Here is a 14,232-nt window from a genome sequence, read left to right as displayed (position 1 = left end):
ATACACCTTTACAAGAGAAACAAAAGCTTTAATGAGGATGCCAAAGAAATTGCAGAGGCTTCCTAACCTTTTCTGGAACCAGAGAAAAAGCAAATAGACTAGAAGTCTTCTGAAAACCTGAAAAAGGTAAAAAAACAGAAGCGCCACCATGGCCTAGTACCACCAAAACATGTGAATATCGATGTACAGGTAGATGTGGATACTCGCAGACATGAAGCACCCCACGGTGCTAATGGAGCAGGCTGGAGCTTCACAGTAGTACAGCTAACTGGTAATCCTCAGTGTAGAGAATCAGAATTCCTTGGAAAGGCCTATGGTCTTGTGCCTAGGAGAGCAGAAAAGGCAAACCAACATGGCCTAATATCATTTAGACAAGGAGAAGTGTATCCATAAGATTATACTTACAGGATATCAAGCACCTGTAGGTGCACTCACAGCAAACTGGGACCAAATCGTCGCCCAGTAGACTACAGACAATAGGCAATTTCCAGCGGTCAGCAATTAAAAAGGTGCAGATTTCACAGATTGTGATAAAAACAACAGCAAGTGTGTAGATAAAAATAAAATACTTTAATAACGACGCGTCGCTTTGTTATTAAAGTATTTTATTTTTATCTACACACTTGCTGTTTTTATCACAATCTGTGAAATCTGCACCTTTCTAATTGCTGACCGCTGGAAATTGCCTATTGTCTGTAGTCTACTGGTTGACGATTTGGTCCCAGTTTGCTGTGAGTGCACCTACAGGTGCTTGATATCCTGTAAGTATAATCTTATGGATACACTTCTCCTTGTCTAAATGATATTAGGCCATGTTGGTTTGCCTTTTCTGCTCTCCTAGGCACAAGACCATAGGCCTTTCCAAGGAATTCTGATTGTCTCTACACTGAGGATTACCAGTTAGCTGGACTACTGTGAAGCTCCAGCCTGCTCCATTAGCACAGTGGGGTGCTTTATGTTTGTGAGTATCCACATCTACCTGTACATCGATATTCACATGTTTTGGTGGTACTAGGCCATGGTGGCGCCTCTGTTTTTTTACCTTTTTCAGATTGAACACCAGGATAGCCGTCCTTTGACAGAGTGCTGCCTCTCCATTGGGATCATTTTGTCACATTGGTTTATGGACTTTATTTTCTTTTATTTTGCTTATTGTGTTTGTGTTTGTTTCTCAGATTATTATTTTATGTTTTATTGTGTTCCAATTGAAAACTTTATACTACATTGTACTTTTTATGTATGAAGATTATCAATTTTGATTTTATTAGTTTGGTTATTAGCTTTGGTCACTAAGGTAGCGCCCCCTAAGGGCGTGGTGTGTGTGGTGCGCACCACTCTCTCTATATATCTAGTCTTCTGAAAACCGAGTAAGCGCAATATAGAATCATGAAGCTCTTACCACATCCAAAGGATGTAAAGAATTCTCAAATAATTATTTAGGATTAGGACACAAAAGGAGGAACAACAATTTCTCTACTAATGTTCAAATTCACAACCTTAGCGGAAAAAAAAAGTCCACAAATCTAGATGAAAACAAAATCAGATAAGGAGACACACAAGAGAGAGCTGATAAATCAAACTCTTGTAGCAGAAGAGATAGTCAAAAGTAACAACAGAAAGAAGATAATCTTCAAAGAATATAGGGTCTAAAGAAAAGAGCCTGCAAAATCTTTAAACCAAAAAAAGACTCCAAAAAGGAGAAATTAATAAATGAACAGGCTTGAAACCAACCAAAGCCTGAAAAAAAACTGAATATCTGGAAGTTTAAACAAGCTTTCTAAAAAACAAAACAGAAAGAACAGAGATTTGTCCCTTCAAAACATTTGCAGACAAACTTATCCAAACCATCCTGAAAAACTGTAAAATCCTAGGAATTCTAAAAGAATGCCAAGAGAATTTATGAAAAGAACACTATAAAATATAGGTTTTCCAAACCTTATAATACATGTTCCTTGAAACAGCCTTTTAAGCCTGCAACATAGCGATAAAAACTCAGTCAGAGAAACCTCTATGACTAAACACTAATCAATTTCAATACCCCCAAATTAAAAAAAAAATAGCCCCCTAAAACAAGAGGGCTGGCCAAAGAGAAAGTGACCAAGGATGGCAACTGGACATCCGGACAAGATCCACAAACCAAACCTGTGAGACCATGCTGATGCTATCAGAAACACATGACACTGTTCCAATATGTTCTTGGAAATCCCCTTTGGAATAAAAAACACAGAGGCAGAATGATGTAGTCAGGTTGCAAAACCAAGACACTGCTAATGCATCCACCATCTCCACCTGAAAAGGTACCTGGGAAATTGAGAAAACACATCTGTATAGAGACACCACTCTCCCGGATGTAAAGACTGACGGCTGAAATAATCCACCTCCCAAATGTCTAAAACCGTAGAAAATAGACAGGAGATCAATTCCATCTAAGAACATATTCAAGATACTTCTTAATTGCTAAGGAACTATGAGTCCCTATTGTTGATTGACATATGCCACAGTTGTGATAGTCTGTCTGAAAGCAAAAAATGAAAAAAAGTTCTGTCCTAAAAGAGGCCAAGCCTGAAAGAGCTCTGAAATATAGCACAGAGTTCTAAAATATTGATTGAAAACCTTGCCTCTTGATGTTTCCAAACCAATTGTGCTGTCAAAAGACCATCAGACAGCTCCCCAACCTGTAAGACTTGCATCCATTAAGAATACAGTCCAGGAAAGACAACAAAAAAAAAGGAGGCCACCTGAATAAAACGATGATAGACTAATCACCAAAACAGTGAGAGTAGAGTGTTAGGATTTAAAAATATCAACTGTGATATCTAAAAACAATCCCTGTATCATGATTCAGTATGCAAAGCAAAAAGATCTCAGATAAAAACAAGCAAAGGGAACCATGCCTGATGCTGCAGTTATGAGACCTAAAACTTCACGCACATAGCCACTGAAAGAAATGTTCTAGACTGTAAGTTAGACAGGCTAACGCCAATTACAATTGACTTTTGTCCGATAAAGACGAACACAGAATCCATCTAGAAACCCAAAAGAAGTGACCCTTATCTGAGGACTCCCGAAACTCTTAGGTAAATTAAATCCTCTAACCATGTCTTGAAGAAACAAAACTTAGTTGATTCCTGAGGGATTCCACAAAAAGAAAAGTCCATATATTTGAATACTGCTCTTTCATATGTATGTATTGGGTACTTGTAAAGCGCGTCTAATCACCCATAAGGGACTGAAGATGCTGCTCATTTAATCGACCTTGGAAGGATGAAAGGCTGAATGGACCTCGCCGGAAATCTAACCTGCAACCCTCAGGTTACAACAGAACTCAGCCACAGTGCATTAGCATGCTGAGCTATTTCTCCGGCTTTAATAAATGAAAAGTTTAAGCCAATACCAAGATACCATCCAAACAAGGAAGCACCACAATACCCTACTGTCTGAATACAGAAAGAAGGGCACCAAGAACCTATGAAAAGATTCATAAAGCTGTCACTAAACCAAATGGAAAAGCGACAAATTGGAAAAGCTAAAAAAGAAAATCTCAGAATCCATAAGTGGTCTGAATGAAATAAAATATGAGGATAAACCTCCTGAAAAGTGGAGTGGACATGAAATGACCTTAACAAAAAGGCATAAGAGTCCTTATCGCCAACTTAAAAGTTGAGACTAACAAAACAATTTGAGTCTTCAAATCCAAGAATAGACTGAATAAACCTTACTTCTTAGGGGCAAAGAATAGAACTGAATAGAAACCCAAATCCTGTTCCAGCAAAAAAAAATGGCATAATCAATCATGAAAAAAATTCACAGAGTGTACTGAGAAAGAAATATTCTTCCCATAGGAGGTCTTATTCTAAAAATCTATTCAAACCCTAAGAATAATGTAGAATTTGGACTGAGTTCATCCAAAAACAATTTAATCTGCCCCTCACCAAAAGGACTGGTTTGAGAACCGCATCTTCATGCAGTCTAATAACTATTATATACCGTTTTTCTCCCAGAAGGATAGAAACGCTTCTTCATTGCTTACACTCTGAGTTAACCAAATTAGCAACTGATAAAAACAGTAGTTATTATTACCCAAATAAATGGTACACAATAAATTGACCTCAAAAGCCAAAGGGCTGTATTAACCCTGCTGGGAAATGAATCTATGACCCTCGGATCCAGAACAAGTGTTTGTAGTCAGGACATTCACCAACTGATCTACATCAACGGACTAAAAGTAGGGCAGAAAAAAACGCTAAACCTCCAGAAATAGTGGAGATAATAGAAATCAAACAAATAATTATTCTTCATATATATATGAAACCATAATAATAGAGATTAGTAAAAATGAATACATCTGAAGTAAATAAAGAGTTATATACTTGAGAATCTGAAACTGCTTATGCTAACTGTTCAACAAAGGATGAGAGAACAGTAATGTCAGCCACAGATAAAGCTGAGCTAAAAATATTAACAGTATGTAAATATGCTCTACTAAGGTTATATTAAAATTCTAAAGAATCCTGAAAACAAGTACCAATTTCCATAGAAATAGTAGCACACTCCCAAGAGGGAATCAGAATAACCATTCTGTAGAATATAATACAGATAGAATATTGAATAGGAAAAAACCTCAAAAGCAAAAATGTTAAAATCCAGATTTGAAAAGGATTATTAACATAGTTAATAGGAAGACTAGACTCCTAAAAGCTATAAATAGAAAAATTTCCTTAAAGAACAAAAAAATTTCAAATGAAAAATAAGGAGAATTTTTAACAAACTGATACAGGATCCTTTGAGCCAAAGAAACCTTCATCAGTAGAATAAACTTAAGTATGCTGTCGGTCAGAACAAAATTAATTAAATCTCGTTAAAAGACTTCGTAAGTTTACTAAAAGGCATAATAGCAGTCATAACCTTTTATGATATAAGCAACATCATGTGATGTTTGCAGATGAAATCAAGTACATGAAATGAATATGTAAAAAACAGTAAATGTTATTGTACATGTAGAAACATTGCTAGCATAAAACATGATAAATAAATGCCACATAATTGAGCTGAAGAAATAACAGCTTAAAAATAAAAATAACACACTTAGCTTTCTAGAATTGTGTTCCAGGGCATCATAGTTTCTACAGTAACATCAGAGTCAGGATCAGAATGAGACATCTCACAAAATGTAACAGAAACAGAAAAACCAATAGGCAAAACATTAAATTTTCACAAAGTAACAGTTTCAGTAGAGAAAAACAAAAGCAGGCATAATAGCTTTCATAGTTCATAAAAACAGCGAGCAATAGAGGGAGAGGGGTAAAATAACTAAAATTTGGCGCCAAGAATGACATTACGCAAAAAGGCAGCAAAATTTGTAAAACCGAGTTGTGAGTGTGGCGGGAGGTGTATTTATAGGCATTTGAGGTTTGGGAAACTTTGCCCCCACCTGGTAGGAATGTATATACCATACGTCACTAGCTCATAGACTATTGCCAATTACATGAAAGACATATTGACACTAATGTGACCTTTGCACAATAATAGATAAGCATATTGCAGTATCTAGAGTGCTGCACTAGCCTGATAAGTTTCATGCATCTCTACTCAGGCTGTGACATCACCAAGAGACAAACTGATGCAAAATGACAGAGCTTACTGCTGGGAAAGCTCATAAAGAAGAAGTACAGCATGGCATGGGAAATGTCTGCAATTTGTTGTAGCGCTACACAGACAGTGACCTCCAATGAACAGTGCAAGTTGGCAAACTATATACTGAAGAGCAGGATAAGTAATACACTAAACAGCACTCTGCTTTGACATTAACCGGGAGGGCCCCATTAACCTATTAGAACTGCATGTAACTCTCCCACTAGACACCAGGTAAATGCTAAAACATTCTTTGGGCTTAAACAGGAATAGAGGGAGAGAGATGGATAAGGAAAGAGAAATGTAAATTACCATACATCACTGGTTTACAGCTTTGAAATCATTACTATCTTTTATTCATTTTGTGGAACAGTTGGCTAAACTTTTTCTTTGTTGGTTGAACACAGTTTAACCATTTAAAAAAAAAAACAAAAAAAAACAAACACTTTGTTAGACATAAGAAGATACACCAATGTAACACAATCTTCAGTGCCTAAACCACAGGAATCGCTGTCCTGTGCTTGTTGTTCATAACCAACAAAATGTAGTAATAGCAACACCTTATTAGTCAAAAATATATTTAAAGGGGCAGTATACACCAATTTTCATTTAACTGCATGTAATAGACACTACTATAAAGAATAATATAAACCGATATGGATATAAAAATCCAGTATAAAACCTTTTAAAAGCACCCAATTTAGCAATGTTGATGAGATAATCCTGGGAAACCCACTAAAAGGGGCTGAGAGCAGACCCCCCCCCCCCTCCACTGCATATGAAAAGACCCATTATACACACAGAAGCAATCTGAAGTCTGTATACATCAGTATATATCTAAATCTTTGGGGCTTGAAAATTTTAAAAGCAAAACTATACATTGTTACAAAAACAAACCCAGATGGCCTATATACATGGATCATCTACAAAACATGTATGCAAAGAAAAATCTTGTGTACATTGTCCCTTTAAGTTATTTGTCCCAAGCAATGTTTCAGGAAACTCTCTAGCTCTTAAAGGGACATTAAACTGCAGAATACAACTACAGTAGGATGGTTACTAAACACCAGTTGCTGGTGTCTTCAAAGTTGTTCCCTTAGTGTAACCACTTGCAATTATCAGATAGTGATGTTCGGTCTCGTCACGCTGCAATGTTGGCGATTATATGTTATGTAACTTTTAAACTGTGCAAAAACCTGAAAATGTAGCACTTTCACTCTCTATTATGTCCACTAAACTGAAGTGCAAAGTACAGCTTTCAAAAAGCCAGATCTGTGAAATTGCTACAAGATGGCGGCGCCCAGTATTAAACAGAGCATTAGCAGCTGGATTCTGTAATGAGTTAAAATAAGACCATTACACATGGTAGAATTTAATAATAAAAAGACAAAGTAACATCACTTATAGTAAATTTCAAATTGCCAGCAGATTTTTTTATTTTCAAAGATTTCAAAGATTGTTTTAATTTCCCTGCCCACTGTTCCATGTGATAACTATCAGCCAATTACAGGCTCATATACGTATATATGATGAACTCTTACACATGCTCAGTAGGAAAAACAGTGCATAAAATTGATAACGGGAGTAAATTGGAAAGTTGCATGCTCTGTCTGTATCATGAAATATTAATTTTGACTTTACTGTCCCGTTAAAGAGAGCTGCAGGTACAATAGTATGGTGAGTAGTAACCATGCAACTGTAGTTGTACTCAGAAGTTTAAGTCACATTAAAAATGACATGTTTATGAGCAAGTCCAAAGCTTTGAATTGCAGCACCAAAAAAAATGTTACCAACAGCAAAAAAATGAAATACCTAAAGATTGATATAGTCTGTAAACTGCTCACCTTGAGAAACAGACACTGTTATAGTCTGTGTACCGTTCTTTTCAACTGCTGCTGGTGGTTTTGCAACAGGTATTCCAACTCCTCCTATATACGGGTTGTAATTATATGTGCCGTAATCTGCACCCCAATAATCATACCACGTACTGCTGATTGGCTTTTCAGTTAGAAAGGAAATAGGGGGAAAAATAGTGACTAAGCAGATTTAAACAAAAGAAAAAACAAATTAAATGTTTGCGAAATGGAAATGGTAAATTCACAGGTATCCCTTCCCATTGCTGCATTTACAACAATAAAAAGGAAAAAACATAATTTATGCTTACCTGATAAATTCCTTTCTTCTGTAGTGTGATCAGTCCACGGGTCATCATTACTTCTGGGATATTACTCCTCCCCAACAGGGAGTGCAAGAGGATTCACCCAGCAGAGCTGCACATAGCTCCTCCCCTCTACGTCACTCCCAGTCATTCGACCAAGGACCAACGAGAAAGGAAAAGCCAAGGGTGAAGTGGTGACTGGAGTATAAATTAAAAAATATTTACCTGCCTTAAAAACAGGGCGGGCCGTGGACTGATCACACTACAGAAGAAAGGAATTTATCAGGTAAGCATAAATTATGTTTTCTTTTGTTAAGTGTGATCAGTCCACGGGTCATCATTACTTCTGGGATACCAATACCAAAGCAAAAGTACACGGATGACGGGAGGGATAGGCAGGCTCTTTATACAGAAGGAACCACTGCCTGAAGAACCTTTCTCCCAAAAATAGCCTCCGATGAAGCAAAAGTGTCAAATTTGTAAAATTTGGAAAAAGTATGAAGCGAAGACCAAGTTGCAGCCTTGCAAATCTGTTCAACAGAGGCCTCATTCTTGAAGGCCCAAGTGGAAGCCACAGCTCTAGTAGAATGAGCTGTAATTCTTTCAGGAGGCTGCTGTCCAGCAGTCTCATAAGCTAAACGAATTATGCTACGAAGCCAAAAAGAAAGAGAGGTAGCGGAAGCTTTTTGACCTCTCCTCTGCCCAGAGTAAATGACAAACAGAGAAGACGTTTGTCGAAATTCCTTAGTTGCCTGTAAGTAAAATTTTAGAGCACGGACTACATCCAGGTTGTGCAGTAGACGTTCCTTCTTTGAAGAAGGATTTGGGCATAAAGAAGGAACAACAATCTCTTGATTGATATTCCTGTTAGTAACTACCTTAGGTAAGAACCCAGGTTTAGTACGCAGGACTACCTTATCCGAATGAAAAATCAAATAAGGAGAATCACAATGTAAGGCCGATAATTCAGAGACTCTTCGAGCCGAGGAAATAGCCATTAAAAATAGAACTTTCCAAGATAACAACTTTATATCAATGGAATGAAGGGGTTCAAACGGAACGCCCTGTAAAACATTAAGAACAAGGTTTAAACTCCATGGTGGAGCAACAGTTTTAAACACAGGCTTAATTCTGGCCAAAGCCTGACAAAAAGCCTGGACGTCAGGAACTTCTGACAGACGTTTGTGTAACAGAATGGACAGAGCTGAGATCTGTCCCTTTAATGAACTAGCAGATAAACCCTTTTCTAAACCTTCTTGTAGAAAAGACAATATCCTAGGAATCCTAACCTTACTCCAAGAGTAACCTTTGGATTCACACCAATATAGGTATTTACGCCATATCTTATGGTAAATCTTTCTGGTAACAGGTTTCCTAGCCTGTATTAAGGTATCAATAACTGACTCAGAAAATCCACGTCTTGATAAAATCAAGCGTTCAATTTCCAAGCAGTCAGCTTCAGAGAAGTTAGATTTTGATGTTTGAAGGGACCCTGTATCAGAAGGTCCTGTTTCAGAGGTAGAGACCAAGGTGGACAGGATGACATGTCCACCAGGTCTGCATACCAAGTCCTGCGTGGCCACGCAGGTGCTATTAGAATCACTGATGCTCTCTCTTGTTTGATTCTGGCAATCAATCGAGGAAGCAACGGGAAGGGTGGAAACACGTAAGCCATCCTGAAGTCCCAAGGTGCTGTCAGAGCATCTATCAGGACTGCTCCTGGATCCCTGGATCTGGACCCGTAACGAGGAAGCTTGGCGTTCTGTCGAGACGCCATGAGATCTATCTCTGGTTTGCCCCAACGTCGAAGTATTTGGGCAAAGACCTCCGGATGAAGTTCCCACTCCCCCGGATGAAAAGTCTGACGACTTAAGAAATCCGCCTCCCAGTTCTCCACTCCCGGGATGTGGATTGCTGACAGGTGGCAAGAGTGAGACTCTGCCCAGCAAATTATCTTTGATACTTCCATCATAGCTAGGGAGCTTCTTGTCCCTCCCTGATGGTTGATGTAAGCTACAGTCGTGATGTTGTCCGACTGAAACCTGATGAACCCCCGAGTTGTCAACTGGGGCCAAGCCAGGAGGGCATTGAGAACTGCTCTCAATTCCAGAATGTTTATTGGCAGGAGACTCTCCTCCTGACTCCATTGTCCCTGAGCCTTCAGAGAATTCCAGACGGCACCCCAACCTAGAAGGCTGGCGTCTGTTGTTACAATTGTCCAGTCTGGTCTGCTGAATGGCATCCCCCTGGACAGATGTGGCCGAGAAAGCCACCATAGAAGAGAATTTCTGGTCTCTTGATCCAGATTCAGAGAAGGGGATAAGTCTGAGTAATCCCCATTCCACTGACTTAGCATGCACAGTTGCAGTGGTCTGAGGTGTAAGCGTGCAAAGGGTACTATGTCCATTGCCGCTACCATTAAGCCGATTACCTCCATGCATTGAGCCACTGACGGGTGTTGAATGGAATGAAGGGTGCGGCAAGCACTTTGAAGTCTTGTTAGCCTGTCCTCTGTCAGGTAAATCTTCATTTCTACAGAATCTATAAGAGTCCCCAGGAAGGGAACTCTTGTGAGTGGAACGAGTGAACTTTTCTTTTCGTTCACCTTCCATCCATGTGACCTTAGAAATGCCAGCACTAACTCTGTATGAGACTTGGCAGTTTGAAAGCTTGAAGCTTGTATCAGAATGTCGTCTAGGTATGGAGCTACCGAGATTCCCCGCGGTCTTAGTACCGCCAGAAGAGCACCCAGAACCTTTGTGAAGCTTCTTGGAGCTGTAGCCAATCCGAATGGAAGAGCCACAAACTGGTAATGCCTGTCTAGGAAGGCAAACCTTAGGTACCGATAATGATCTTTGTGAATCGGTATGTGAAGGTAAGCATCTTTTAAATCTACAGTGGTCATGTATTGACCCTCTTGGATCATAGGTAAAATTGTCCGAATAGTCTCCATCTTGAACGATGGAACTCTTAGGAATTTGTTTAGGATCTTTAAGTCCAGGATTGGTCTGAAAGTTCCCTCTTTTTTGGGAACCACAAACAGATTTGAGTAAAACCCCTGTCCCTGTTCCGATCGTGGAACTGGATGGATTACTCCCATTAACAAGAGCTCTTGTACGCAGCGTAGAAACGCCTCTTTCTTTGTCTGGATTGTTGACAATCTTGACAGATGAAATCTCTCTCTTGGAGGAGAGTATTTGAAGTCCAGAAGGTATCCCTGAGATATTATCTCTAGCGCCCAGGGATCCTGAACATCTCTTGCCCAAGCCTGGGCGAAGAGAGAAAGTCTGCCCCCCACTAGATCCGATCCCGGATCGGGGGCCCTCAATTCATGCTGTTTTAGGGGCAGCAGCAGGTTTCCTAGTCTGCTTGCCCTTGTTCCAGGACTGGTTAGGTTTCCAGCCTTGTCTGTAGCGAGCAACAGCTCCTTCCTGTTTTGGTGCAGAGGAAGTTGATGCTGCTCCTGCTTTGAAATTACGAAAGGAACGAAAATTAGACTGTCTAGTCTTGGCTTTGGCTTTGTCCTGAGGCAGGGCATGGCCTTTACCTCCTGTAATGTCAGCGATAATCTCTTTCAACCCGGGCCCGAATAAGGTCTGCCCTTTGAAAGGTATATTAAGCAATTTAGACTTAGAAGTAACATCAGCTGACCAGGATTTTAGCCACAGCGCCCTGCGTGCCTGAATGGCGAATCCTGAATTCTTCGCCGTAAGTTTAGTAAGATGTACTACGGCCTCCGAAATGAATGAATTAGCTAGTTTAAGGACTCTAAGCCTGTCCGTAATGTCGTCCAGAGTAGCTGAACCAATGTTCTCTTCCAGAGACTCAATCTAGAATGCCGCTGCAGCCGTGATCGGCGCAATGCATGCAAGGGGTTGTAATATAAAACCTTTTTGAACAAACATTTTCTTAAGGTAACCCTCTAACTTTTTATCCATTGGATCTGAAAAGGCACAGCTATCCTCCACCGGGATAGTGGTACGCTTAGCTAAGGTAGAAACTGCTCCCTCCACCTTAGGGACCGTTTGCCATAAGTCCCTTGTGGTGGCGTCTATTGGAAACATTTTTCTAAATATCGGAGGGGGTGAGAACGGCACACCGGGTCTATCCCACTCCTTAGTAACAATTTCAGTAAGTCTCTTAGGTATAGGAAAAACCTCAGTACTCGTCGGTACCGCAAAATATTTATCCAACCTACACATTTTCTCTGGTATTGCAACTGTGTTACAATCATTCAGAGCCGCTAACACCTCCCCTAGTAATACACGGAGGTTTTCCAGTTTAAATTTAAAATTTGAAATATCTGAATCCAGTCTGTTTGGATCAGAACCGTCACCCACAGAATGAAGTTCTCCGTCCTCATGTTCTGCCACTTGTGACGCAGTGTCTGACATGGCCCTAATATTATCAGCGCACTCTGTTCTCACCCCAGAGTGATCACGCTTACCTCTTAGTTCTGGTAATTTAGCCAAAACCTCAGTCATAACAGTAGCCATATCCTGTAATGTGATTTGTAATGGCCGCCCAGATGTACTCGGCGCTACAATATCACGCACCTCCCTCTGAGCGGGAGATGTAGGTACTGACACGTGAGGCGAGTTAGTCGGCATAACTCTCCCCTCGTTGTTTGGTGAAATTTGTTCAATTTGTACAGATTGACTTTTATTTAAAGTAGCATCAATACAGTTAGTACATAAATTTCTATTGGGCTCCACTTTGGCATTGCAACAAATGACACAGGTATCATCCTCTGAATCAGACATGTTTAACACACTAGCAAATAAACTTGCAACTTGGAAATACAATTCAATTAGAATAATATTAAAATGTACTGTGCCTTTAAGAAGCACAGATGATCTATGACAGTTGAAAATTAATAAATTGAAACAGTTATAGCCTCAATCCTTGTAAACAACACAACTTTAGCAAAGGTTTAATCCCATTAGCAAAGATAACAAATTCTGAAAGCAGGAAACAAATTACAGAATAAACGTTTTTTATCTCAGTCAAACTATAATTCTCACAGCTCTGCTGAGAGAAATTACCTCCCTCAAAATACGTTTTGAAGACCCCTGAGCTCTGTAGAGATGAACCGGATCATGCAGGGAATACAATGAGTTGCTGACTGAAATATTTGATGCATAGAAAAAGCGCCAAAAAACGGCCCCTCCCCCTCACACACAGCAGTGAGGGAGAACAGAAACTGTCAGAAAAACAGATTAAGCAACTGCCAAGTGGAAAAATAGTGCCCAAACATTTATTCACACAGTACCTCAGCAAATGAAAACGATTTTACATTCCAGCAAAAACGTTAAACATAATCTCTAGTTATTAAACAGCTTTATGTATTTCTTACAGTGTAATTCTAGTGAAGTACCATTCCCCAGAATACTGAAGTGTAAAGTATACATACATGACATTATATCGGTATGGCAGGATTTTCTCATCAATTCCATTGTCAGAAAATAAAAACTGCTACATACCTCTATGCAGATTCATCTGCCCGCTGTTCCCTGATCTGAAGTTTACCTCACTCCTCAGATGGCCGAGAACAGCAATATGATCTTAACTACTCCGGCTAAAATCATAGCAAAACTCTGGTAGATTCTTCTTCAAACTCTGCCAGAGAGGTAATAACACACTCCGGTGCTATTTTAAAATAACAAACTTTTGATTGAAGATATAAAACTAAGTATAATCACCATAGTCCTCTCACACATCCTATCTAGTCGTTGGGTGCAAGAGAATGACTGGGAGTGACGTAGAGGGGAGGAGCTATGTGCAGCTCTGCTGGGTGAATCCTCTTGCACTTCCTGTTGGGGAGGAGTAATATCCCAGAAGTAATGATGACCCGTGGACTGATCACACTTAACAGAAGAAAACAATTTATGCTTACCTGATAAATTCCTTTCTCCTGTAGTGTAGTCAGTCCACGGGTCATCCATTACTTATGGGATTATATCTCCTCCCTAACAGGAAGTGCAAGAGGATCACCCAAGCAGAGCTGCTATATAGCTCCTCCCCTCTACGTCATACCCAGTCATTCGACCAAAACCAAACGAGAAAGGAGAAACTATAGGGTGCAGTGGTGACTGGAGTTTAATTTAAAATTTAGACCTGCCGTAAAAACAGGGCGGGCCGTGGACTGACTACACTACAGGAGAAAGGAATTTATCAGGTAAGCATAAATTATGTTTTCTCCTGTTAAGTGTAGTCAGTCCACGAGTCATCCATTACTTATGGGATACCAATACCAAAGCTAAAAGTACACGGATGACGGGAGGGACAGGTAGGACCTTTACACGGAAGGAACCACTGCCTGAAGAACCTTTCTCCCAAAAACAGCCTCCGAAGAAGCAAAAGTGTCAAATTTGTAAAATTTGGAAAAGGTGTGAAGTGAAGACCAAGTTGCAGCCTTGCAAATCTGTTCAACAGAGGCCTCA

At 39.7% G+C, this 14,232-nt stretch overlaps 1 protein-coding gene across 7 annotated transcripts in view; it reads right to left on the bottom strand.

The window, feature by feature from the left end:
* Positions 1 to 14,232, bottom strand: part of BIRC6 (baculoviral IAP repeat containing 6) — an 854,588-nt gene that overhangs the window by 437,922 nt on the left and 402,434 nt on the right. For all 7 annotated transcript variants that reach the window (XM_053711846.1, XM_053711848.1, XM_053711852.1 and 4 more), the window contains exon 39: positions 7,476 to 7,629. In XM_053711846.1, coding sequence (XP_053567821.1) covers positions 7,476 to 7,629 — 154 coding nt within the window. The remainder of the gene's footprint in view (positions 1 to 7,475; positions 7,630 to 14,232) is intronic.

This window comes from Bombina bombina, chromosome 4, assembly GCF_027579735.1.
Source record: "Bombina bombina isolate aBomBom1 chromosome 4, aBomBom1.pri, whole genome shotgun sequence".
Classification (NCBI taxonomy): Eukaryota; Metazoa; Chordata; class Amphibia; order Anura; family Bombinatoridae; genus Bombina; species Bombina bombina.
Note: the sequence above shows the minus strand (reverse complement) of the source record. Positions and strands in the feature narration are given on the sequence as shown.